Below are 26,027 nucleotides of genomic sequence, written 5' to 3'. Positions count from 1 at the left end.
TTTAATTACTGGTCTATAATCTCAGTGAAAATGAGTCATGCTGATTTTTCATGTGCAGATATGAATGGAGTAATGCTGTGCATTTTGGTTTGATAAAACACATACGTCTTAAACCAAAAATACATAAAAGTGCTTTCTTTTGTTCTTTTGAGGACCTGCAGTCTTCTAAACTTCACATCCATAACTTCATAGCAACTGCACTTGCAGTGTAGGTTGGCTGCATCAGGCGGCCTACCCCCACTGCTCGCAGCCAAAGGACAAGAGCAGTGGATATTGGCCAGAGTATGCACACATTAATTTCTTTTAAAATTGACAAACATATTTTAAAAAATGTGTTACAGGATCTTTATTAAGTGGAGTTAGTCTACAATATAAACCAGCACGAACACCCATAACGAAATTTAGCATTTACAGGAACATAACCTTTACTACTCCTACTGTAATTTTTCTTTATGAAGGGAATATTTTGGGAATGGTGCTGTGGCAGTATAGTCAGAAGTCTACTACTAACACACAGATTTTGTCTGGCTATTAGGGTCTGCCCCGAATCTGCTCCTTTGATGTAGATCAGGCTTCTCTAATGAGTAGCTCATGAACCACTGGTAGCTCTTGAACTATCTGTAAGTAGCTCTCCTGTGTGCAGTCCTGCCTACTAAATTATAAGCTTTCGCTTGGTGGAATAAATACATGTATAAGCAGTACTTTAAATGGGGAGGTACTGCTCATTTGAAATAATTTGAAAGTGAGAGTACCCACACTTTTCAGGTCTGCTGCAATGCATTTAATGGGAGAGGACCAGCACCTCTATATTCCAATTCAAAATTTAGTGTATAAGTAAATTGAAAAGTTTGTATTGAAGACGAAAATGTGTGCAGTTTCAGAACTCATGGGCTGATGTAAAAATGGTTGATTTTCCAAAATATATTTAAAGCTGATATTTGAGTGATAAATCCTGCAGTGTTGGGGAGACCTGTATTGATATTATTAAATTGGTGCCAGGGAAGTGCAGCTGTGGCTTTTATGTATTACCCATGCAGAGTAATTCCACAAAGTACTTTTTACTTTATTGTTGGCAGCCGTGCCTTATGGACAGAGGTCATTACTGCTGGTAATCTTATATAAAGTGGCCAATAATCTAATCTTGTCTGATGTGGTCATTAAACCAATTTTAATAATACGAGTAGCTCTGGATAATTAACATTGAACATAAGTAGCTATTAATAAATAAAAGCCTAGAGACCCCTGAAACAGAGCCTTTGAGAATGGCCAAATGCCTCAGTTACTCCCCGGCTCTCTGTACTTTTTGATTAGTTTCTATGGAATGAAGGCAAAGATGTGATAACAGGTTGAGGGGTGGGTAAACTTGTATAATTTTGCTGTGAAGACCTACTATGGTAAGACATCAGAATTGTAACCACTGGCTTCACCGCAAGGGGAATGCAGGGACTAATGCACATTTTATTTCGAGATTATAGGGCCAGTAATCTATGAACAATACATATTTGGTGGGTGACTTGATGCATGGAGACAGGGTTGTGTCCCAGGCTTCCCCTGTGACTTTAAGAGAAAAGAAATACACTACTGCTGAACACTTGCTTGATAACTACTAGTAGAAAACTCGATTTGTCTGAATTGAGGGTTTGGCTGCTAATCTCAGAGCACACTACACCTATCTACTTCGATTTTCAGATAAGGGCTACTGCATCTGATTTCAGAGCAGCGTGTATGGCGGTTATCAGCTTTAACAAACATGTTTACTGGAACCGCAAAAGACTTATACAAGTGCATAAGGTCTACAAACAAAAGTACTTCAGCCTCCATACTGATAGGAGTTAATTGAGCAAATGTGAAAGCCTAGATGACAAGCGCTGGCACTGGAATGTCCAATCAACTATATAAAGGCTCCAAGAACCAAACACCTTACATCAGTCTTGTTTACTTTTAATATAAATCCTATCTTTCACACTGCACATTTGTGGACTCGTTTATGAAAATTTCAGAGATTGGTTTCTCTTCGAAAAATCGCATGTTTAGCCATGAACACTAACTGCATTTTCAGAGTGATCGATTTGCAGAAAATAAGGGTAGGCAGTGGACTACATTTTGAGCATCAGTTATACTTTTTATAAATCCTGACAACCCCTCCTCTAGCTCAATCCCAAAACCACCATTTGATATAAATGCAGTCTCAAATCTTACCATACCATTATCCATATTTTCTTCAGCTCTCATGTAAGGAAAACAAATATCAGAAAGGGGAGTCTTACATTATTGGATATCCACACTTTTGAAATGTATGAAACAGAAGTTTAATTTACAGTAACATTTGTATGTTAATGGCTTACTTTTCGGCTGCATTTACCTTGCAAGTATACCAAAATATACAAAAGTAAATTTTTGCTCTATACAGAACTAGGTGCTAAATACCCTATTCAACAGGCAAACGATGTAATTTTTTTTTTTTAATACCTGGAGTTCTTCATCTGTCAGATTTTCTCCAAGCTCTTTGGCAACCCGCTTTAGATTTTTGAAGGAAATCTTTCCAGTCCCGTCATCATCAAACAACCGAAAAGCTTTCATAATTTCTTCTTTTGAATCCTTTTCACTCTGTAAAAACAATCCAATACAACTTAATGAAAATCTTTGACCGATCAGAAATAGTTTTATTAAATACTTGCACCATTAGAACATTTATATTAATACAAGAAAAGTTTACAGATTACCATTTTAAGAGACATCATCGCCAGGAAATCCTCAAAGTCAATTGTGCCTGATCCCTCCTTGTCAATGTCTGCTATCATTTTCTTCAGTTCCTCTTTTTTGGGCTCAAAGCCAAGAGCACGCATAGCAACCTGCAATAAAAAATTCTCAATTTACTGAAAATTTTAAAAAAGAGTTCCAATTTCGATAGACAGGAAATTATGTCAGTCTCATAATTTGTCTTGAATGGTCAGAGATCAGAATATAAAGGGGAATCCCGTTTTATCTGTATCACAGAAGATGATCAATTTTATTTTTTTGCACAAGTGATTCAACTGAGTTTCATAACAAAGAAGAGTTACTCTGAATGATCGTCTGCTAGTGGTATCCCACCACTGTTTAAAGAATCCATAAAAATCTCTTTCATGTCCCTTCAATGCTACTTCTATCTGCCTGTAGGTAATACACCCTACAGCATATACAACATCTACATCTGGAACATTTATTGAAGAGTCTAAAATATACTGCGTAAATGGCATTTGCCCAAAATGCCAACCAAAAGATACCTGGGAACGGTTGTGGTCCAGGTGGATCGGGGAGGCACATGTTTCCAAATACTCAGCATATGCGCACGGGTGGCTGTGTTTGTTTGGAAGGGATTCCAGCGGCAGATGATGGAGGCCTTGATAGATGCAGAGGGCAGATATGGAATACTCCAAGGAGTCCTCTTGGGACACAGCGCATCATGATTGCCTGTATATATCGCCCCAATGTTGACTCCCCGGGCTTCTTTGCGGACGTGTGGGACAAGATAGTTGCTCTCGATTCAATGTTATCCTCAACCCTCGGATAGGCAGATCCCACTCAGACTGCCGGCCATACCCCCCGGGATGCAGCTCAGATACACTCCATCATGGCCAATCATGACTTGATAGACATCTGGCTTGCAAGACAACCCTATGTGAATGAGGGTGCCTATGTGACCACCGCCCGAGGAGCCTAGTCCTGAACAGACTATTGGCTCACTACCAGAGACATTTGCAGATAAGCATCAAACAGCTAGCCTGTATGCTCTTGGACCATGCACCGGTGACACTGACCCTCACACTGGGACACCTCAGTGAACGTGTTCTCACCTGATGGCTCTCCCATAGGGAACTTGCCGATACGATCTTACATCTAGAGATATGTAGCTCTATCGTCCACTACCTCACAAACAACATCGGCTCAGTCGGTAATCTGGGAAGCTTTTAAAGCATATATTTGCAGGATATGCATAACAATCAGGAAGGCTTCAAATGCACCATTTTGAAACCTCAGACGCATGCTTGTTAGAACAGTTCTGTGACAAATTGACGGAATATGAGAACTGGGTGGACAGGGAAGTGGGCTTCCTTCATACGGAGGCCACTGCATGCTGGTTTGGGAAGGGTGACAGGGCAAGCCATACTCTTGTAGTATTGCCCAAAAAGCAAGGGAGCAGCTCGAACATCACTAAATTACTTGATCCTGCTGTAGAACCTCAGTACTCCTCAGCAGATATTATCCAGATCATGCTCCAGTTCTACTCTGGGATGTAAACTTTGCAGGGGAAACCCCAGCTGACACACTGATGGAATACTTTGACTTCATACAACTGCTCTAGCTTGACAATAACCATAGACTCTACCTCACCATAGTTCATGATGTTATTCAGGCCATTCAGGACCTCGCAGGAAGAAAAGCTCCCGGCCCACATAGCTTGACTGCCTAGTTCTACAAAGCCTATGCGGAGGACCTGGCACTACATCTACTGGCAATATATGAAGATGCCAGGAGTGTTGGTTACTTGCACCCTCTCAGTAAGAGAAGTGCTAATAGTTACACTCCTGTACCCGAGAAGCTACCAAAAAATATGACTCATACAGACCCCTCTCCATGATAAACATAAATAACAAAATTCTAGCAAAAATGCTTGCAGCCCGCATGTTGCCTCTTCTCCCCACAACTGTACGGCCAGACCAATCGCGCTTTGTCCCTGGCCGCTCAACAAACAACAACTTCTGCACCGTTTTCACATTACTTTACACACTGAATCCGCACCTTTCTGCAATAGCTTTGTTTCTTGATGCAACCAAGGTTTTCAACTCACTGAGGTGGTCTTATCTATTTGCCCTATTACAGCGCATTGGGTTAAGCCCCGGCTTTCTCCAGTGGATCAGGGTTCTGTGCACACACCCAACTGCCAGACCCTGTACTAATGGGGAGGTCTGCCGGCCCAATTACTACCAACTGGGGCACCAGGCAGGGAAACCCATTTCCCTGATCCTCAATGCAATTGCCATGGAGCCCCTAGCAGCGGCCTGCTCCAACATAATGCCAAGCATGGCCTTAACTACACGGTCCACTGGCTGATAGTCTCCCTGTATACAGATGACGTTACTAGCTGCGTTAGGGGTCTGGCCACAGACATTGCACCGATCCTGAGTGAATTCATCCACTTCACTTTGCTGATTGGGATACCCATTAACTATTCAAAGTCGTCAATCTTCCCCGTCACAGAGAGCACAATATGCTCTCCCACAGACTATCCCATTGAGTGGGCTGATGGGAGAGTCCTATACCTCGGGATGCAGATCAGCGGAGACATCATTCAGTTATGGCTTGAGACTTCTGGCAGGGTTGTCAGGGTGGCTCGAGGAGTGTGTACTTACGTGGACTCGACTGCCACGGTCACTTACTGGGCATGTGGCCATTTCTAAAATGGTGGTGATGCCCAAGCTTCTTTACTTGTTCATGAACATTGCCATCCCACTTACTCGATCCAGCTTGTGTGGGCAGACCGGTAGCCATGACTGTCCAAGAAGACAATGACTTTGCCTTCTGAAATGGGAGGACTACGCGCTTCCGACATTGAGCTCTACTATTATTGCGTGCAGACCCACTACGCATTCTACTTGATACATCGGTCCAATTTCTGCCTCATGCTGCTGTAGCGGCCAACGACACTGACACATGCACCATACACTCAGTAATTTGCACTACACCGGCGCGCCCGCTCGAGGAGGTCGACACGGTCTGTTGCACTGTATGGGCATGGTACTGCCTTCGTAGTAGAGACAGACAGGACTGCCTACATTCAGCACGCCTTCCACTCACCGATAACCCAGTGCTGGCCCCTACTAGGTATGCATCTGCTAAACGTCAGCTGTGCAAGCTGGGCCTGGAGTCTTTGGGCGACCTTTACGCCACGGCCAAATTTAGATCCATTCAGGATCTGCGGGCGAGCACCTGGTGCACATACTCCTATGTTATAGACTGCATAGCACCTGCAGGGCCACACACAGTACATTTCCCCGCGACCCTGCATGGCTACAGGCTTTGGGCTACGTGCTGGGCTGCTCCTGTCCCACATGACTGATTACCCACCTGTACATCACCATGCAAGACAAGGCCATATGGGCAATGACTTAACAAGAAAAAATTGAGGTATTGCTGCTCCCAAACTAGCATCCTGTCGCAAAACTACAGGATATGGCTAATACACATAAAATTCCTGCACGTATTTAACGCACACAGTTAGTCTTGTAGAAGATGGGTCTTGCCCCAAAGGCATTAGCACACTGCGGCGCTGCAGCAGCAGACTTTTTGCACCTTTTATGGGAATGCACTAGAATAGCTGAATTTTAGGCTGCAGTTCTAAATTGCATAGATTTGATGATAGCGAGTCCCATGCCCCGAACACCGCTGATGACACTACTAGGGTATGTTAAGGAAATTTCAGCTGGCCCCCGTCACCTGACAGCAATGTTCCTACAGATTGCAAAGGGGAGGGTGGCGATACATTGGGGAGGCCGCACAACCCCCCCCAAACCAGACGACTGAATTAAGGACACTGCGCAATGCCAAGAAAGAATGGAAGACTACTGGGAACCGATGCTGGTGAAATCTCACTCCAAAGTTATTTGGAGCCCCCTCAACTCCTATCTGACACTTCTGGCTGACAGAGAAAACGCCTCTCCGACTCCATCATAAATACTGACATACCAGCATGACCATGTATGTGATTTCCCTCCTTGTACTGGAGTACTAGGGCATTTCTTGTAGATTACAAGATCACTGTATGTGATGAGAAACATCTAATGTAGTTACAGAAATTTCAAAGAGTACGAAATGTTTTCTGTTGTACGTATTCACAAAACTTTACAGAATTTCTTTTCTCATTTAGGCCATGAAAAAAAATATAAATTCTGGTTCCATGCTGGGACACAGAACTGTGTGTCTGTGCCACTGAAAATATCTAGAAGCAGACTGCTTTTTTTATTAGCCAAAGAACAAATCCAAACTGCTTAACAAGGAGCCGAAAGTTGTTTGGGTTCTTCCTCAGCCTACGAAAAAAATCCAAACACTTTGCTGGGGAACTGAGACACTGCTCTTTTATTTCACAATGCTTTTCTTGGACAGAAAAAACTTATGAAACTAATGAGCTATGTGAAATTGAATTGGTAAGTGGGGAGGGGGATTAACTGGGACCACTTCCAATTTATTCCATTCCAATTCCCACCTCCTGGTTCGCTTCTTCTGTTGGGGGAGGGTAGGAGAGGTTCTGTGTTGCTCCTCCCACCAATAAAAAAAACATTTAAAAAAAAGAGGATGGGCTATTAGGCATGGTTAGGAGGGAACTAGGGGCAGTAATAGCTGTCCATAGCCCTTCCCAGAACCCCGGCCACCATCTCTATTCTTGGATGGACCTGGGAGGGGCCAGAGAATCCATTTTACACTCTGAGCATAGGAATGAACAAATGTTACTTACCTGTAAACTGTGGTTCTCCAGTATTGGTGTCTTTCATAGATTCACATGCTTGAATATTCCCCGTCGTCGAAGTGGGAGTCCCACGGTATATATAAAAAGCAATAAGTATCATGTATATATACATATACACATACATAACCAGATAAGAGTATATACATACCCAAATAAACTTATATATATATAGTTCAAATAACATATCAAGTTAAAATACCATAGGATAGCATTGAGACATAGGAAAGCATTGAGAAAAAGAATCACTTTGCTAACATATCACTGTCATTTTATAGTCCAAACTCCAGCCAATCAGGCGCTAGCACCCTCTAGAACCTTCTCCTCAGAGGCTCAGACCCTCAGATTTTCGAGCACGAGAGTGACCATAGAGCCGAAAGAGGAGAAGAGAGCCTCTGAGGGGAGGAGGGTGGGTCGCATGTGAATCTATGAAAGACACCAATACTGGAGAACCACAGTTTACAGGTAAGTAACATTTGTTCTTCTCCAGTATTTGGGGTGTCTTTCATAGATTCACATGCTTGAATAGAATAGTAAGCAGTAAACAGTATTCGGCTGACCAAGCCGTATTGATATTGCATGTTATACAATGACAATGTATTTAAAACGCAATCAATAATACCCCAGGAGGAGGGAAGTAGCAGAGGCTCACCTTATTTAAACAGATTTCGTAGAACTGCCTGTCCCACAGCCGTGTCTGCTTCGTTAATGGATTCCAGACAGTAGTGCTTCGTAAACGTGTGCCTGCTGGACCACGTAGCTGCCCGGCATATCTGATGGATGGGCACACCAGCGAACAGGGCAGTGGAAGATGACATAGCCCTCGTTGAATGGGCTCTCACTCCCGAAGACAGAGGCTTACCAGCCTTTTGATGGCAAAAAGAGATTGCTGATGAAACCCAATGGGCAATCGTAGGTTTGGTGACCGATTGTCCTTTGCAAGCACGCCCGTAGGCCACAAACAACTGGTCAGATTTGCGAAAGGATTGAGTTCTGCTAATGTAGAATTTAAGACATCTCTTCAAAGTCCAGAGAGTGTAAGCTTTGCTCCGCCGGGGTTTGTGGATGCGGGAAAAATGTCTTTAAAAGCATCGGTTCGTTAAGATGGAAATCGGATGGTACTTTAGGTATAAAAACCGGATTAGTGCGGAGGATGACACAGTCCGATCTGAATTGAAGGAACGGAGGCTTTATTGTAAAGGCGTGAATGTCACTGACTCTGCGGGAAGAGGTCAGAGCAAGGAGGAGGGCCACCTTCCAAGTTAAAAATTTGACATCCGCTGAGTGGATAGGTTCGAAGGGCGCCTTCATGAGTTGAGCCAGCACGATGTTCAGGCGCCACGTGGGTGGAGGACGCCGAATGGGCGGGAACATGCGGAAGAGACCCTTGAAAAATTGTTGTATGACTCTGGATGAATAGAGAGAGGACGAGCCGTCTTGTCGGAAGCGAGATATTGCCGCTAGAAAGACCTTTAAGGTAGAGTGCGATAATCCAGACTGCGCTAGTTGTAGGAAGAATGGCAGAATGTGTTCTGGGGGAGCGTGCACAGGATGAATGTGGGCGGAAGCACACCAATGACAAAATCGCTTCCATTTGAGCTTATACGTTTTCACTGTGGATGGAGCTCTTGCCTTAGCTAACACCTCCCTGCAGGCTGGAGGAATGTTCAAATGAGCAAATTCAAGGTGCTCAGGTTCCAAGCCGACAAGCTGAGAGAGCTGGGATTCGGATGGCATATCCGACCATCGTTCATTGTCAGCAGATCCGGCTTCAGGTGGAGAAGGATGGGCTCGCGTTGGGATAGGAGAAGCAACTCCGAAAACCATGTTTGCCGAGGCCACCGTGGAGCTATTAGAAGTACATGGCACGGTTGTTGTCTCATCTTTCGCAGCACTCGCGGAATCAAAGGAATCGGCGGAAAAGCGTACGCAAATATCCCGTACCAATTGATCGAAAGGGCATTTCCGCACGACCCTTGGTGGGGAAACCAGCTTGCGTAGGACTGGCATTTTGCATTCTGTGGGGTTGCGAAGAGGTCGATTGTCGGGTGACCCCAAAGGTTGAAGACAAACTCCAGCGTCGGTTGATGTAACTCCCACTCGTGGGTTGATGATGCTGACCGACTGAGTGCATCCGCCAGAGTATTGGAAATGCCGGGCAGATGAATTGCTTGTAACGTCATCTGATGGAGTATGACCCAACTCCAAATCCTCTGCGCCAGACGGGAGAGCAGTGGAGATCTTGTCCCGCCCTGTTTGTTCAGGTAGTGCATGCACGTGGTGTTGTCCGTCTGAATGAGGACTGACTTCCCTTGGAATTGCAGGCGGAAGGATTTCAACGCCAAGAAAATGGCCATCAGTTCCAGTCTGTTGATGTGCCAGCAACGCTGAGCCGCTGACCATTGGCCCTTGACGGATAGATCTTGAAAATGTGCGCCCCAACCCTCCATGGATGCGTCCGTGGTAAGGACGAGTTCTGGGGTTGTCGACAGAAAAGATGTTCCTGCTGCGATGTTGGCAGGACGAGTCCACCAATGCAGCGCTTGAGCCATGCGGGGTGACACCACGATCCGATCGTTGAAGGAACCGGAAACCTGGCGCCACTGCTTGTCTAACTCCTCTTGGATGATGCGACTCTTTAGTCTGCAGAGAGGGATCAAAGCGATGCATGAGGACGCCATTCCCAGAAAGGATTTTAATATGCGGACTGAAACTGACTGCTTTGCTGCGATGGAGCTCGCAAGCTGTTGAATCCGTTCTTGACGCTCTGCTGAAGCAAAGGCCATGGCTGTGCTCGTATTGATACAAGCGCCGAGAAAGGTCTTGCACGTAGTCGGCGTGAGTTGAGATTTTTGTACATTGATTGACAACCCCAGGGACTGGAATAGATCGAGACAGCGCTGGGTATCGAGGGCCGCCTGGTGGGAGGATTGAGCTTTGATGAGGCAATCGTCCAGGTAGGGGTATATCTGAATACCCTCTTGTCGTAAGTGAGCCACCACCGGGGCCAGGAATTTTGTAAAGACCCGCGGGGCTGAGCAGAGTCCGAAGGGTAGGACTTTGAATTGGTAATCCCTGTGGCCCACTCGAAACCGTAGGTATTTCCTGTGACGTGGTAGAATGGGCACATGGAAATATGCGTCCTGCAGATCGATCGTTGTCATGTAATCCTCCTGAGAAAAGAATTGGAGGATGTCCTTCAATGTGAGCATCCGAAAGGACTGAGTCTTGAGAAATTTGTTGAGCAATCTGAGATCGAGGATGGGACGCCATTCCCCTGATTTCTTTAGTATGAGGAAAAAACGGGAATAGAATCCCAACCCTCTTTGATATTTCGGAACCACTTCGATGGCACCCTTGTTTAACATTATTTGGATTTGTTTGAAAAGTTCTCTGAGATGGGCGGGTGGTGGCCCGGATGGAGGTGTGCGTGGAGGAACCTTCACAAACTCTAGGGCGTGGCCCCTTGAAATAATATCCAGAACCCAGCGGTCCGAAGTGATTGAGGACCAGGTTGAAAAGAACTGGGAGATTTTTCCTCCAACAAGAACTAGAGGACAACTGGGAAAAGGAAGTTTTGTCCGTACAGAGTCACTGCTTCTTGGTTGAATTTCCTCTGTAATTCGACTTTCCTCTATAGGACTTGCTAGTTTGCTGTCTGTAGGACTGCTGCGGTTGTGAAAAGTACCGTTGTTGCCCTTGATTGTACGAGCGGTATTGGGACGAGGAGCCACGAAAGGATGATGATGAGGAGGTGCCGCGGCCGCGCGCACCTCGAAAGGGCTGCTTCTTAAACTGTAGAGTGCCGAGGGAACGAGCCGTATCCGTGTCTTTTTTAATGGTTTGCAAGGCATCTTCCACATGCTGGCCGAATAATGACTCCCCGTCATATGGCATGTCCAAAATCTTAGCCTGGACCTCTTGCCGAAAAGAGGTTGATCGAAGCCAGCCCTGTCTCCTTAGGACGGCTGCTCCCGCTAATTGGCGGAAACCGGTGGATGCGATGTCAACAGAGCAGTCAATGATCTCGGATGACGCCCTCTCACCCTCTTGCAGGATCTTCTGAGCTTCCGCTCTAGAATCCTCCGGTATAAGCTTGATCAATGCAGCCATGTCCGACCACATCTGTCTATCATAACGGCCGAGGATTGCCAAGGAATTCGCAGCCCGGACCGTTGTTGACGCCATGGTGGAAAACTTCTTGCCTATGGCATCCAGGCGACGGCCGTTGCGGTCCGGAGGCGCCGACATTGGAGATGATGGATTCTTGGAGCGGCGCTGTGCCGCTTGTGTGATCACTGAGTCCGGCTTAGGTTGAGACACCAAGCAGGCTGGGGAAGAATCCGGAGCTTTATATTTTTTCTCTAGGCGTGGGAGCACCGCTGGAATAGAATTAGGTGTCTTCATTAATTTTATGCCTTCATTCCATATGAAGTCTATGATTGGTACAGCTCGTACTTGTTTCTGAGGCTGGGACTTGAAGTCGTACAAGAAACAGTCCTCTTCCCTAACCACCATGGGAAGGTGAAAGCGTTGCGCTGCTCTCTCCATCAGCTGATGGAACCCTGTTATGTCGACAGGTGGCGAGTTGACTGGTGACCTTGGCGGTGATGCGGGCGAATTGATTTGGTAGTCATCCCAGTCCGCCATAGAGTCGTCTTCTGGGAGCTCACCCTCTTCCGTATCCAGATTGTCTATATTATCCTCCTCTACATTGGAAGGCAGTGCAGGTATGGAGGGCGTGGGTATCGTTGGCAATATAGGATGAGGTGGAACCTCAGATGGCGCTTCACGTGGAGAATTTTGAGGGGATGCTGGAAAACGACGATTATAATCATCCAACATATATTGGAGGTTGGAAATAAGCTGCACAGGAAGCTGCACCATAGGAACCGGAGCAGAGGGATTTTGCTCTTCTTCCTGTTCATAGTATTCATCCTCCTCAGACTCTTGGCACTTTATATGGAGCTCAGAAGGACTATGAGCATCCCGAAAAAGAGACTGATCGCCCTCATCCGAATCGTCCTCATCCCCTGAGGGAAATAGTTGACGAGGTGGCCGTGGTCCAGGTGGTAACATAACTGGGTCTAGCATAGCCTTACGACGTAGCATTAAGGAGCTGTCCACAGACCCCGGTGCTGGCGTTGACATTGGCACCAATGGCATTGTCGCAAAATTTGACCCTGTCGTCGTCGAGGCGACCGTCGACGAAGCAATCGTCGACGGAGCTGTCGTCGACGAGGAGGCTGCCGTCGACGGGACTGCCGTCGACGGGGTGGCTGCCGTTGACGGGGTGGCTGCCGTCGACGGGGCTGTCGTCGACGGTGTGGCTGTCGTCGACGGTGTGGCTGTCGTCGACGAGGCTGTCGTCGACGGGGCTGTCGTCGACGAGGAAGATTTCCTCTTCTTCTTTTTATCCATCGTCGACGGAGTTGTAGACGTCGACGGAAGCGCCAGCTTCCCAGTCGTCGACGAAGAAGTGAGTGGTATCGTCGATGAGACAGTTCTAAGAGACACACATACTACCGTCGACGGAGAAGACGTCGACGAAGTCAGTGTCGTCGACGAAGGATATCTGCTCGATACCGTCGTCACCGTCGTCGACGAGGCTGATGAAGTAGCCGATCTCGTCGACGGAGGGGCCGTCGACGGGCCCGTCGACGGTTTTGAAAGTTTCTGACTGGAAACATGTGCTGACGGAGTCAAAGACGCCTGAGAGCTACGTCTCGGGGGCGCAGACGTGGTAACAGAGACTTTGCCTGTAGACACTTCCTCAAGGTGAAGTCTCTTCTTTTTCAGAAAAGGAGATGGCAAGTCCTGGACACTTCCACGCTTTGAGGAGACTCCTGTTTTGACAGAGGCTACACTTTCCACCTCAGAAAGTGGGTTGTCTGTGTCCTTCAGTTTTTGAAGCCATATTAAAAGGCGACCTTCTCTATCTTTCAAAGTTTTGTGAGAGAAAGTTCTGCAGATCTTACAATTAGCCACCTTATGATCAGGATACAGACAATAAATACATTTCTCATGGGGATCCTCAGAGAAAAGTCTTGACTTTCCGCAAGATGAACAAGGACGGAAAAGAGATTTCTTACTTGCAGACATGATGAGAGATAAAAAAACCTCAAACCAGATGAAGAACTGAGCAGAGCTCAGGGAGACTCCCTTCACACGACGTGCGGTAGAAAATCTGAGGGTCTGAGCCTCTGAGGAGAAGGTTCTAGAGGGTGCTAGCGCCTGATTGGCTGGAGTTTGGACTATAAAATGACAGTGATATGTTAGCAAAGTGATTCTTTTTCTCAATGCTTTCCTATGTCTCAATGCTATCCTATGGTATTTTAACTTGATATGTTATTTGAACTATATATATATAAGTTTATTTGGGTATGTATATACTCTTATCTGGTTATGTATGTGTATATGTATATATACATGATACTTATTGCTTTTTATATATACCGTGGGACTCCCACTTCGACGACGGGGAATATTCAAGCATGTGAATCTATGAAAGACACCCCAAATACTGGAGAATCCTCTTTCAAGGAGGAAGCCGCTGCATAAGATGAATCAGACACTAGCAAACTCCTTCCCACTGCCTCCACAATAACAAGCATTTACAATGCAATGGTCTCGGCATTGTTAAAGTTAGTGCTATTGGCATTGCTCATGACAATATTTTTGTTTTTAAAACATTTAAAGAAACGGCATTGTTATTTACAATGTCAATAGCTTAATCACTCTCAAATGTGAGACCTATTGCATTTGCACCCACACACAGAGCCACACACACAAAGCCACCCACACACACAGAGCCACCCCCCCCCCCCCACTACCTCGGCATTTATTTACATTGCATAAGGCCCCTGTGCTCCAAAACAAACGGATGCCTCTGAATGCACAGAGGTTCTTGAGCTAAGGGCTGGGAGCGGAAACCCTCGGACATGTGTTGAACATACCAGTTGTTAACCCGTTCCAGACTGGGGCGTCTCAAGTTCTGCCATCGGGTATTAAAATGCCTTTGAGGGATGGGTACACACTCACCACAAATGACCTTTCATTTAGGAATGACCCCGTGTACGCGTCCCACAACGTTGGTCTACAGTAGTTCCGGATTTTCCAGTATCCTTAGTACTGCAGGCACGCAGGCGGGGGGTGCATCACTAGAAGCAAGGCACAGGACTACCCTGCATGGCATTGAACGCGGCTCCGCCCATCCTGCAGTGCATGGCATGCAGGCGGTGGGCGGGCATCACTAGAAGCAAGGCACAGGACTACCCTGCATGGCATTGGAAAGCGGCTCCGCCCATCCTGCAGTGTATGGCACACAGGCGGTGGGGGGAATAACTAGAAGCACGGCACAGGAAACCCCCTGCATGGCATTGGAACGCGGCTCCGCCCATCCTGCAGTGCATGGCACGCAGCCCAGCCGAGGGAGGGACGGGCTGCTGGGTGCGTGTGCGGGCAGGAAGGATGTCTGTGTTTGTGTGTGGCCAGGCGGGGTGCGGGGGAGGCGGGCAGCATGATGGAGCATCCAATGCAGATGTGGAGGGGAGAAGGGCCGTCTGTCACCTGTTTATGGGCTGGACTGCTCTTGGCACACACCCCCGCCTTTGCTGTGGTGGAAGCAGGCGTGTGTGCAAGGCGCAGAGGCTCGGCTGCAGAAAGTGCAGCTAGCCTGCGGTAGCTGCAACGAACGGTTGCGGTGTGCTTGCGGGGACGCGGTGTGGAGCAGGCTGCTCCTGTAGATGGTGGACGTGCAGGCTCGGTGGACGTGCAGGCTCTGATGCACACAGGCTGCAGCGGTGTGGAGCATGCTGCTCCTGTAGATGGTGGTCTCTGGGCACGGCATGCACGCAGGCTGCTTCTGTAGATGGTGGACGCGCAGTCTCTAATGCACACAGGTTGTAGCTGTGTGGAGCAGGCTGCTCATGTAGGTGGTGGACGCAGAGGCTCTGATGCACACAGGCTGCAGCGGTGTGGAGCATGCTGCTCCTGTAGTTGTGGGGCGTTCAGTTTTGGTGCACGCAGGCTGCTCCTGTAGATGGTGGGCGTGCACTCACTGCTGCATGGCGTACACGCAGGACGATTGTTCCTGCGAGGTGCGCTGGGCTCCCTGTGGTGAATGAAGGCATGCTACAATGTGTGTATCTGGGTGGACCAAGGCATCGAGGCACCCAGCTGCAGGGTGGGCAGGGGCGGTGTGGTATGGATTGGCAGCTGGCGGGGAAGGATTGCTAGCAAGCATTTGAGGGACACGTCTAAAACTGTAAGAACTTGAAAAGATGAGCTGCAAACAAGACACACTATAGGCCCCTCCAAAGGCTTCCACTGTCCTTAGATACTGATGCAGGACACAATACGGTGTGTTTGGTTGTTGCGGCATGGCAGGGCTCGGTACTGTGATCACGGGCCGTGCTGTGTGAAAGGAGACACCAGCACTGCTGTTATGCAGGGGCAGGTGGTGGTAATGTGTCAACGAAGAGGTCGTGCTGTTGAAGGGACACAGGCTAGGCTGGGGAGAGGTTGTGCTGTCGTGGGCAGTTGGAGGGTCAGATTGGAGAGAGTCTAAAAGAAGCGCGTTGTCTACAGGGTGGGTGGTGGTCGCTGGTAGGATCCGATGCGGTGTGATGGCCAGGCGGCAGTTCTGTTGTGTGGTACAATCTGGGTATTATGCTTGGTTGCTTTGAAGGGCTATGCTGATGTGTTGGGCAGTGCGAGGACACGCAAAGAAGCGGTGTGCTTGTGTAGTGTCAGGCTGTTGCTGTGTTAAGAAGTCGTGTGGTTGTGTAGGGGCAGGCTGCTGCGTGAAGAGGCCGTGTAGTTTTGTAGGGGCAGGCTGCTGCGTGAAGAGGCCGTGTGCTTGTGTAGGGGAGCGGTCTGGATCGCACCTGGGCAGCGAGAGCCATGAACACCGCCGCCTTTCTCCGAGGTCAAGCAGAAATGCCTCGGAGAAGCGCAGCGGCATTTTCAGATTCGGGGGCGTGTTTTTCTTTCTCTCCTCTTGCCATTGGCTGGAATGTTTACATTCCAGAGGAGAGAAAAAAAGTAAAAAACACGCCCCGAATCCGAAAAAGACGGGGCTTAAACGGACAGACGCCCCTCTCCTCCAATGGCAGGCCTCCGTTTAGGAAGCCAGCCAATGGAGAAGAGGGGCGGGTTCAAGCCCCGTACTAAAAAGCATTATTCTCGCGAGCGAGACTGCGCAAGCGCAGCCTTAGCTAGCCGAGACCTAAAAAGGAGTTCATTTAGCACACCTTCCGGTGGCTCTATTCTTCAGTGATGTGGCAATGAATGGCTGAATGATGATTTTTATTTATGACACAAGATATTTATTGTAGCGTGGCCAGTGCTTAGTTAATCTCAAGAAACCAAGGAAGCACTAGATTAATAAGTGTATTACTGCCTGATCCGAGACAATTTCTACTCTACTTCATCAGAGGGGAGAAGCCGGTTAGGAAATTAATAAATGCACTGTGGGCTCTGGGGCCTTTGGTGAGAGTAGAGTGTGCTGCTGTATGAAAAAGCAACGGAGGTAGTAAAGAAATGTCATGACCTGTAGGAGGCCTTGGATCACCCGCCTCTGCAGTTCACACCATGAATGAAGTTGGACTGGTCAGGCCAACGAGGTGAATGGTAAATGTATTATGACCACCAAATCAAGATCTACCTACCATAATGAGTCTTTTTTTCCCTTCTTATGTTATTTAAATTACCAAGTCAGGTCTCCATAATTTCTGTTTATTCGGAAACCAGTTCAAAGACCGCTAAGAAGGAATTTCTGCCAAGCATGTGGGCCTAGATTTTAAAAGAAGAGCAGGAACTGGGCTCCAGATGGGCATGTGTGAGAGATGCACAATGCACTGCACCTTTCTGTTCTGTGCCACTGTTGTTCCACGCGCACTGTTCTTGTGCGTTTTCGGTCTTGTGGAAAAGAACGAGCACAGCTCAATATGCTTTCATTAAATGCTGCAGATTGGTTTGTACAGGTCATGTTGCCAAGCTCTGCTTTTGGACCATGATTTTGAAGCTTTATTTTGACTTAGGAAGCAGTAGGAATTTAACTTTCTCTTGGTGAACTTAAATGTATTCTGTGCCAGTGCACACACTCTGAAGTGGCTCATGCACTCTTTTTAATGAAATTGGACTAACTGAAACATATGCATCAACATGGTACGTGGACGTGTTAGTACACAAACTACAGGCACCACAACTTAGCAACAAAATCAGTGGATGCCTCTTCATCTTCTTGAGCTCTGCGGTTTACATCTCATACATCAACGTGTAGATTATGCACTATACGAAGCACAATTCCATCAAAACTTGCAGTTGGAGTTATTATGGGCTGGTCCATGGGCGCTCACGATGTTCATGTGATGGCCCCCATTCTGTATCACGATATGGCACCTACCTGGATGCTTTTCAGATCTTCAGGATGTAAAACCAAGAACAAGAGACTTGGATGCAGCTTTTTAAGGAAGGACATGGATTCTGGAGGCATTCTTATGCACAGTGATCTTTGTTGCCACAATCCTGATAGCGGAGGTTTCATAAGGCGGAGCTTCGGCCTGAAGTCAATAAAAAAGGATAAGATCATGGTGAGGCTGCTTGCCCTGGACTGGCACCCAGCTGGCCATCACCTCAGCAATGTGCAGAGAGCTTCGAGCGGATGCCAAAAGAGGTGAGCCATTCTCCCTAAAAGTAGGTGGTCCTGCCGGTTCGCAGACTTTGCAGGTGGTCACAAGGACATATTAAGTGCCTTACCAAGTGGCGCATAGAAGGAGCATCCATCACTCAAGTGCACTGCGATAGGGGGTGCACACCTATGCTACTGTGGTGACATCTAGTGTTAAAGCATTATAAGGGCAGCAAAATTCGTTGGTTTCCAGTTTCCAATGAAAAGCAAATATTTCCTTTGGTAATGCTTGATCAGTGCCAACAGGAGCTGGAGTTGATCGCACCCTCAATGGTAAATAGTGCTATTAAGAATAACATGTGGATAATGAGTCCACTATGAGAGAAAAGAATGGCATGCTAAAAAAAGGCTCTGCAGAAGATTGATTTTAAGGCTCGCATGTACGCTTTCGCATTGTAAATAATTTGACAGCGGTGTACGTCCTTCACACACAGTCACAGTTGGCATTTGTGACTATTGATCGATGATACTCTATAAACTCAGCAGAGAGGGCAAGGATTGGATGAGCATCTATTCTGAAAACCTATATGCTCCCCCCTCTTCCGACCCGACAGGCAGTGTGAGAAATTTGCAATAACTTGAGCCTGAACCCCAGAGCTCTCAAACGTGACCAGAAACGTCTCTCCGGTCAGTTATGGCTGAAAAATGTTCCCTTGTTTTTGTGACATTCATGGTAATTATGGAACCATTTACAGAAAACTATTAGTTTAGGGTTTATAGAAAAATGTAACCGTTGGAGGATGAAGTACAATCTTGATGGAAGATACGCAGGTCTTCAGTACATTATAGTATCAGGAAAATGTACAAATTAAACAGCATTATAAACACTAACTCACAATCTGACTCAGACACCTACAAGCAACCCAGTTCACAGGATACGCTACTAGAGACTAATATGCTGCTTGGAAAATAAAACTAAATATAAACAACATCCCTGGAAAAATCAAATACTCTTGGGAAAGTAAATCTAGTTAAACATGTGAATAGTAAACAGGAGCTTCTCTTCTGAAATGGATTTCTTAACGATTTGTACAGCCAATCCGAAATTGATCAATGTTTTTCACTGTAAAGTTAAGGGCCCAAAATAGGGCCCCATAGAAACCCGTTTCAACATCAGCTTTCAGCTTCTGCTGGGTCTTTGAGCTGGAAGGACCCTCACCACTTCAAGTCCTGGTCACAGCTCTGGCTCAGTGGAATACGAATCATGGCTGTTCTTGGCCACTCCTTCACATTTCCAGAATCAATTGTGCTTTTGTGAAATAGACAAAATCTTCTGACTCACTGACTACCCCTCCACTATTTAAATCAAGGCAAAAAAATTAAAAGCCAGAATGCCAATTCAAGGTTATCAATGAAAAGCATCAGAACAAATATACATCATTAAAGAATGTGATCATAAAATCTTGTTGGTAACCTTCAGTTCTTTCACATCAATGTTTCCGGAACCATCGGTATCAAACAGATCAAAAGCTTCCCGGATCTCTTGCTTCTGCTCTTCAGTCAGTTCAGGTTTTGTTCCAGTTTTTTTGCGCTGAGCTGCACCCAGACCTCCAGCTTTTCGAAAGCCAGTAGCCTTCAGTGGAAAAAATAAAAACAGTGAAAGGTACATTTCAAGGCTAGCAAGTGCTGCTTGTATAAAACGAAAATACAAAAAAGCGTTGAATGGAATGCTTCAATTAATCTCAGACACTGGCAGTTACTCAGGCCGCACTCCAGTCCATCTTTTGTTTTTGCCCGCCATGCCACCTCAGATTAGACCAAGTAGTTTGCAACTAAACATTGTGCTCCAATCGGAACATTCCAGCCCAAACTACCAAACCAGGTCCTCTCTGAACTGGAACACAAGCAACACAATGTCATCGCCTTGTTGTTTTTCAGTAAATGCTGGGTATTGCGACGGGTATGGTCAGACGGTAGCCCAGTGCTGATTGAGCCGTAGGGCTCAAGCTATACATCACGGACGACCTAAGGAGGTCAAAACCAGTTTGGATGGGCTTGTGTTCCCATCTGTAGGGGGCCTGGCCCGACTAGACTGTTCCTTTTGGAGCAGGACCAAAACTGATTTGCATAAGGCAGGTCTCGGTCTAAAATAGCACAGTGGGTGAAAAACAAAGGTCTGGCATGCGCTGAGATTAATTCAACTATTCCTTCAATCACTTTGCTGTTTTATGTATATGCTGCCTAAGAAATAGAACTTTGCAACCCTATAGCTACATCACAACCAAGGACCTTCAACACCTTTTCGCAAGCAAGCACACAAGATATGGATGGAGGTCATGGATGTCCGATTACACCCTTATGGTGTATTAATGCACTACTTTTACCTCATCTTCTCCATATACAATTAAGAACAACTCATTTTGCTTGATCATTCTTTGGGCCAGCCATTCATAGCACCTTGGGTAATACGGTCACATCTAATTCCTCCTAAACGTTTTGCTCATGGCCACAAATTCGGCAAATATATACATTTTTTTCCTGCTGATGGGGAACAAAAATGGTGAATTTTGGTCTGTTTTAATGTTTGGTGGAGAAGGTACTCTGTCGCAACAGCAAACTCACGGTCCGCACGTCCAACTTAGAGGTGTGCGGACAGACTGACATTATGGCGACAAAAGTACCCACTCCAGCTCTGTCGCTGGCATACTTCTTTGATGGCAAGTGAAGATAACATGGCAAACGGAGCACTGGGTAAGAACTGTAAATACCACTGTATGCGAGCCATTAACTCATCTACTACAGGGAAAATGGGAATATAGCTCTAGAGTAGAAAGAGGAATCAGGGTACCCCAATGGGAATGAATACCTAAGCAAAGTGAAAAAACACTGGTAAAATATGGTTGGTAAGATCTCTAAGTACTAGCTGAAGCAAGTCCTGAAGTACGTGCAGGGCCCCTTGGCTATGTAGTGTAGAAGTAAACCTGGCTGAAGTTGTGTTCCCCTCTAAATGTTGCTAATCATTTGAGCGGAATACAAGCACAATAGATTTCAATTCCTCAACACAATTGTAGCATTCAATAAACACTCCATTCAACAAGGTTTATCCAATAGACAAGATGTTTAAGATTAAATGGCGGCTCAACAGCATTGGGGGAGGTTTGGGGGATAGAGTTTAAAATAAACATGAATGTAGATATTGGAGCAAGTTAGAACCATGACTGAGCTACAATAACCGTGATAGGAGTGAAGATCCAGTGATGAAAGCTGTGGGACATTGACACAAAATGGTAATGATCTCTCTCCATGGCCAATTAACAACTGGGGAAAAGATCAAACTTACATATGTGAACAGAGATCACCCGTAGAGTAGTAAGAGCATATACTTGAAATGGACTGATGTGGGCGCCGTATAATTAGATAGGTTATAGATATAATGCATTAGGTAAAGGACAAGACTGTGTTCACTTCGCATTCCCTCCTTTGGTTTATATTGAAGTGGCAGTATGTCTAAAAATAAGTGAATGTTGGTCTTCAGCAAGGGTATTTTGGTAAAAGATAGGTATTGGGTGGCAGCGACAAGAGCAATAAGTCTGTAAACATGTCACAGTGGCCTTGTTTGGGCTTATTTATAGGACGCCGACCAAGAGGTTTGATGTTTGCAATTCGTGGTCTGGAATGTACGTGGCTAATAATGCCCATTTTCAAGGTGAACAAAGTAAAACAGCGACAAGAATCTCCAAACAAGGACATGCCCGCTCTGATCGGTGCCTTTGTCATCCAGGCTGTCTTACAAGTCGTTGTCAACTGTTTAGGCCTTTTCCAAGTGTTTTGCTATCAAAATTGGTTTGTGTTTACATCAATTGACCATCCTACCAGGTAGGTAAAAAGATCATATTTTTAGCCACAGCCTCAGCTGAATACTCCACTACTTAGGAGTACTGGGGCACAAATCAACCCAAATACCTAATCGTGCAGTCACCCCATAACCAGTACTTGCTGAGAACAAGTGGAGGCCTGTAACACAGCCCAGTGTGAAGGGCGTTTCACTAAGCCCTGGGGGCATTCAGCCAGTCCCAGTACTGCATGGCCTTGGTACTAGCGCTCAACAGTAGCTCGCTTTAGCAATTCAGTGGAAAATGCAAATGTTGGGTGGTCCTTATAACTTCCTACCCACCTGGCCAATCTGGAAGCAAATTTCCCTGCCCTAATTTAGTGGGCTTATTTAGTTAAAAAAAAAAAAAAAAAAAAAAAAAAAAAAAAAGTCTCATGCAGAATCGTCATTCAGAGCAAAGTAAATCATAACGAATGCCTTTTCTTATGAAAAATGTATATTGTCCATAAGATATTAGCTATATATTGGGCTCATTCCAGTCATCCCTGAGGGCTGTGTGCATTTTTCCGTGTTACCCATCCATGGCCCATGGAACATCTTTTCCAGGATGGTATCTGATGAGTTCACAGCAGTTCATGGACACAATAGGACTGCAAAAAATTGCTGACAAAGCAAAATGTTTAGCTTCAAACAGTCAATCAGACTCTACATGTAACTGTGCTTTTGCAATCATAAACCGTTTGTAAATGAATTGGTCAACTTGCAATCTTTAAAACCTGCTTGACAGTTAAAATTATAACATATGGTATGGATGAATACCCCCAGGGTGCAGCTGAAGGCCCTTCACCGGGCTGAGGTACAGGCCTTCACTTGTACCCATCAGGTACTGGCTGTATGGTTGCAGCATGACTTGGTGGCCTTTGTGTCATCCAATAATGTCGTGGAGTGTGTCCAGACTCCGATGCTATAGTATGGGTAGTCTGACACTGCTGAGGGACAGAAATGAAGAACTGAGAGGGAGCAAAGAGCTCAGGGCACGAACCTGGGCAGAGGTCTCCTTTTGCCGTCCGGTCACCCAGCCACTCACCAGACACTGCTGGATGTGTTCTGCAGGGAGATTCGTTTTTGCCTTCGGTCATGTGCAGCTTCTCCAGTGCACTCAGATTCTGGGCTGTTTCTTCTGGGGTCCTTCTATCATAGCCAACTGCAATCCAATTGCCCGGCCCTGATCCCACACCTAAGTTTGATTCATCAATAGTTAGCAATGTTATACGTTGGCTCTGGGATCTCCCAGCCGCACATTAAAGAGTTCAGGAATGGATACAAGCTAATCACAGACTATCCCGCATTTACCGAATAGATGACCCAAGTCTCTACCATCCGGACTGGCAGTAAATCTGAGTGCTACAGCTCAGTCCCTACTTTTTGTAATTTAACGTCTAGGTGGCAGACTTTCACAATTGTCATTAAAACGTCTTGCCTCCCAAAGCAAATCCACATGTGCTGAGCCATATAACATCTACATCCCTGAAGGTGTTTGTTTTCAGAATAGTTTTTAAGCAAGAATGTTGCCCAATCTCATGTTACTGTTTGATGCCACATTTTCCATGTACTATATGAATTTATTATTCAAGGCCTGATTACGAGTTAGGCGGTCCATTAGACCGCCGAATCTGTGGTGGAGGTGCGGTGGCAGTGGAGGACTGCTGCATCAGTGGTCCTGTTATATTTAGGTCCAGGGAACATCGTACACTTACCCAACATCAGCTCCCGTTATTTCATATGAACCAGACTTAAAAGGACATAACTCCTAATAAGGACAGAATGCCTTATAGGGACTGCAGCCTTTTATGGACTAAACCTTTCACTTAGTTCCATGCTGATGGTGGGTTTTTCCCAATCGATATTGCTAAGACGTCATCCTTAGCGCATATGAAAAATTGAGGAGTACACTCTCCAGGAGGCATACCTCACCTCTCCCATCGACGCACAAGATTTAATCCCAAACGTCATACCTCATACTGAACAATGGGTAACACACGTACATAGACTGTATAAATACAGCACCTCTTGCTATCAGAGAGCAGGAGGGACCCGAGACTTCAAGGCTGACAAACTGACCAGAGACACTGCAGCTCCGGCATGATCTCGCTCCAGCTGACAGTGGTCTAACTATCCCTTGCAGGGTGACCAGCTCAAGTCCAGGACATAGTCCCACATTCTCACTATCCAGGTATGGGGGTTCGACTCAATCCTAGTGGGATTCTTGGCTCTTAGATTTTAGATATTAGACTCTTAGGCTTAATAGCTCTTTCGCACCTACTTACATGCTGGGTACACTTAGGTACATCTAGACAGGCATCTTAGGAGTACGCACTTTATTTTATAAATGCATTTCATATTAATGTATATGTTCGTGACTATTGCAAAATGGTAGAACAATACTATTCCTTTTTATTCACTGTACTGCTGGTTTTATTTCTCTGCTACTGTGTTACAGTTGTAACAGCGCACTTATTCTACATGAAAAGAAACACGGTACAATAAATTCTTATTGTAAAAACGCTAGACTGTTTCTTCTCTGTATCTCTCTGAGAGCAAAACAAGCATGCACGAGTGACTGGGTGAAAAGTAGAATATTGTTTCCACGAGTCTGAGGTTATTGTGTTCTAAGGTTGCCAAAAACTAATCTCTCTGATAACAGGAGATTCGAATGGCACTGCGAGCTAGCTAATGCAAACTATAGGCTAACATATGCAGCGGGGGTGCACGGAGTCAGTCTGCCACCAGACCCACGGTATATGTTATCCGTAAACAGCGTAGGTCCTGCATGACGGTACTATTAGGACTACACTACAGTCCGACCACTGTATTACAAGTACGACAGTCGAACCGTGAGTAGACCGCCACAGCCGCCAGGGATCGCGGATCCCTGGCGGCTGAGTGGTAGTCTCAAGCCAGCAATATGCTTGGTGGTGTCACTGCGGCACCGCCAAGCATATTACAAGTTTCCTCACTGCCACCCTAACCATGGTGGCGAGACCGCATTTCTTAGGGTGGCGGTGGGAAAACAAAGGAGGCTGTACAGGCCCCCCCTGTTGCCTCTGGGCCCTTGAGTGCATGCAGGGGGCGGGGACATGGTGCGCCCCCCTTTGTGCATGCACCTCCTTCACTGAACGGCGCAGACTTTACAGTCCATCCCGTGCAGAAAAGGGCATTTGCGTTCCCATTGCGGTGCCTTTTTCAAAGGTACTGCTGAGGGAACGCCAAAGGACCACCCGCCAGACAACGAGAGAACTCATAATCTGTCGGGCGGCGGTTGAGTTTGACGGTGCGGGACAGTGGAGTGCCTCCCATTTCCCTCAATGCCAAACTCGGAATATGGCCCTTAGTTCTTGGGACTAGATTGATTCAACTGCTTCTCTCAAGTCTCATTCAGCAACATGCATTACTGGCTTTAATGCCAGAATTTGAAGTGTTGTTTACAGAGATCCAATAATAGGGTTAATTTATCTATGCCTATATTAAAGTAAATATCACCTTAAAGGCAGCCGTAATGCCTCTGTCATTTAGGATGATCAGCTAGTCTTATTAAAACAAATTATGTTAGGCACTGCTTGGCCAATCTTTAAGAAATGTTACCGAAAGCTGTATTCCATTTCTGTGTAATGGTTTTTAAATATTGAGCAAATTGGTCACCAGATGCTTAAAAAGAATGTTAAAAAACATGACTTCTCTAGGTAAACTTGTATAAGGAGTATACAAAATGAGCTAGAGAAAAACAACCATCACCTGCAGTTCGGGGTGTGAAATTTTATAAAATATCTACTTGTCCATGGGACAGGTTGATTCATGAATCTACTTGTCCTGTAAAAAAAAGGATTTTAAAAACACACCTGTCTCTTTGGTGCCACATAGTGTGGTGACAAAATAAGGCAGCAATCTCATTATATAAGAGCTCTGATAAAAGCCTCACTGATTATGCCAGGGCTCATACTACAGTAGGGTTTGTAAACTAGCAATTCCCTTATTTTGCCACCTTACCACAGATCTACATACTA

At 46.0% G+C, this 26,027-nt stretch overlaps 1 protein-coding gene across 1 annotated transcript in view; it reads right to left on the bottom strand.

Moving 5' to 3' along the window:
* LOC146862361 (uncharacterized) overlaps positions 1-26,027 on the bottom strand; it is a 57,515-nt gene that overhangs the window by 15,118 nt on the left and 16,370 nt on the right. Inside the window, exons 2-4 of the mRNA XM_085641550.1 lie at positions 19,609-19,767; positions 2,724-2,852; positions 2,470-2,607 (exon numbers count right to left, since the gene is read on the bottom strand). Of these exons, the coding sequence (XP_085497676.1) occupies positions 2,470-2,607; positions 2,724-2,852; positions 19,609-19,767 (426 nt within the window). The remainder of the gene's footprint in view (positions 1-2,469; positions 2,608-2,723; positions 2,853-19,608; positions 19,768-26,027) is intronic.

This window comes from Triturus cristatus, chromosome 2_2 (genome assembly GCF_964204655.1).
Source record: "Triturus cristatus chromosome 2_2, aTriCri1.1, whole genome shotgun sequence".
NCBI lineage: Eukaryota > Metazoa > Chordata > Amphibia > Caudata > Salamandridae > Triturus > Triturus cristatus.
Note: the sequence above shows the minus strand (reverse complement) of the source record. Positions and strands in the feature narration are given on the sequence as shown.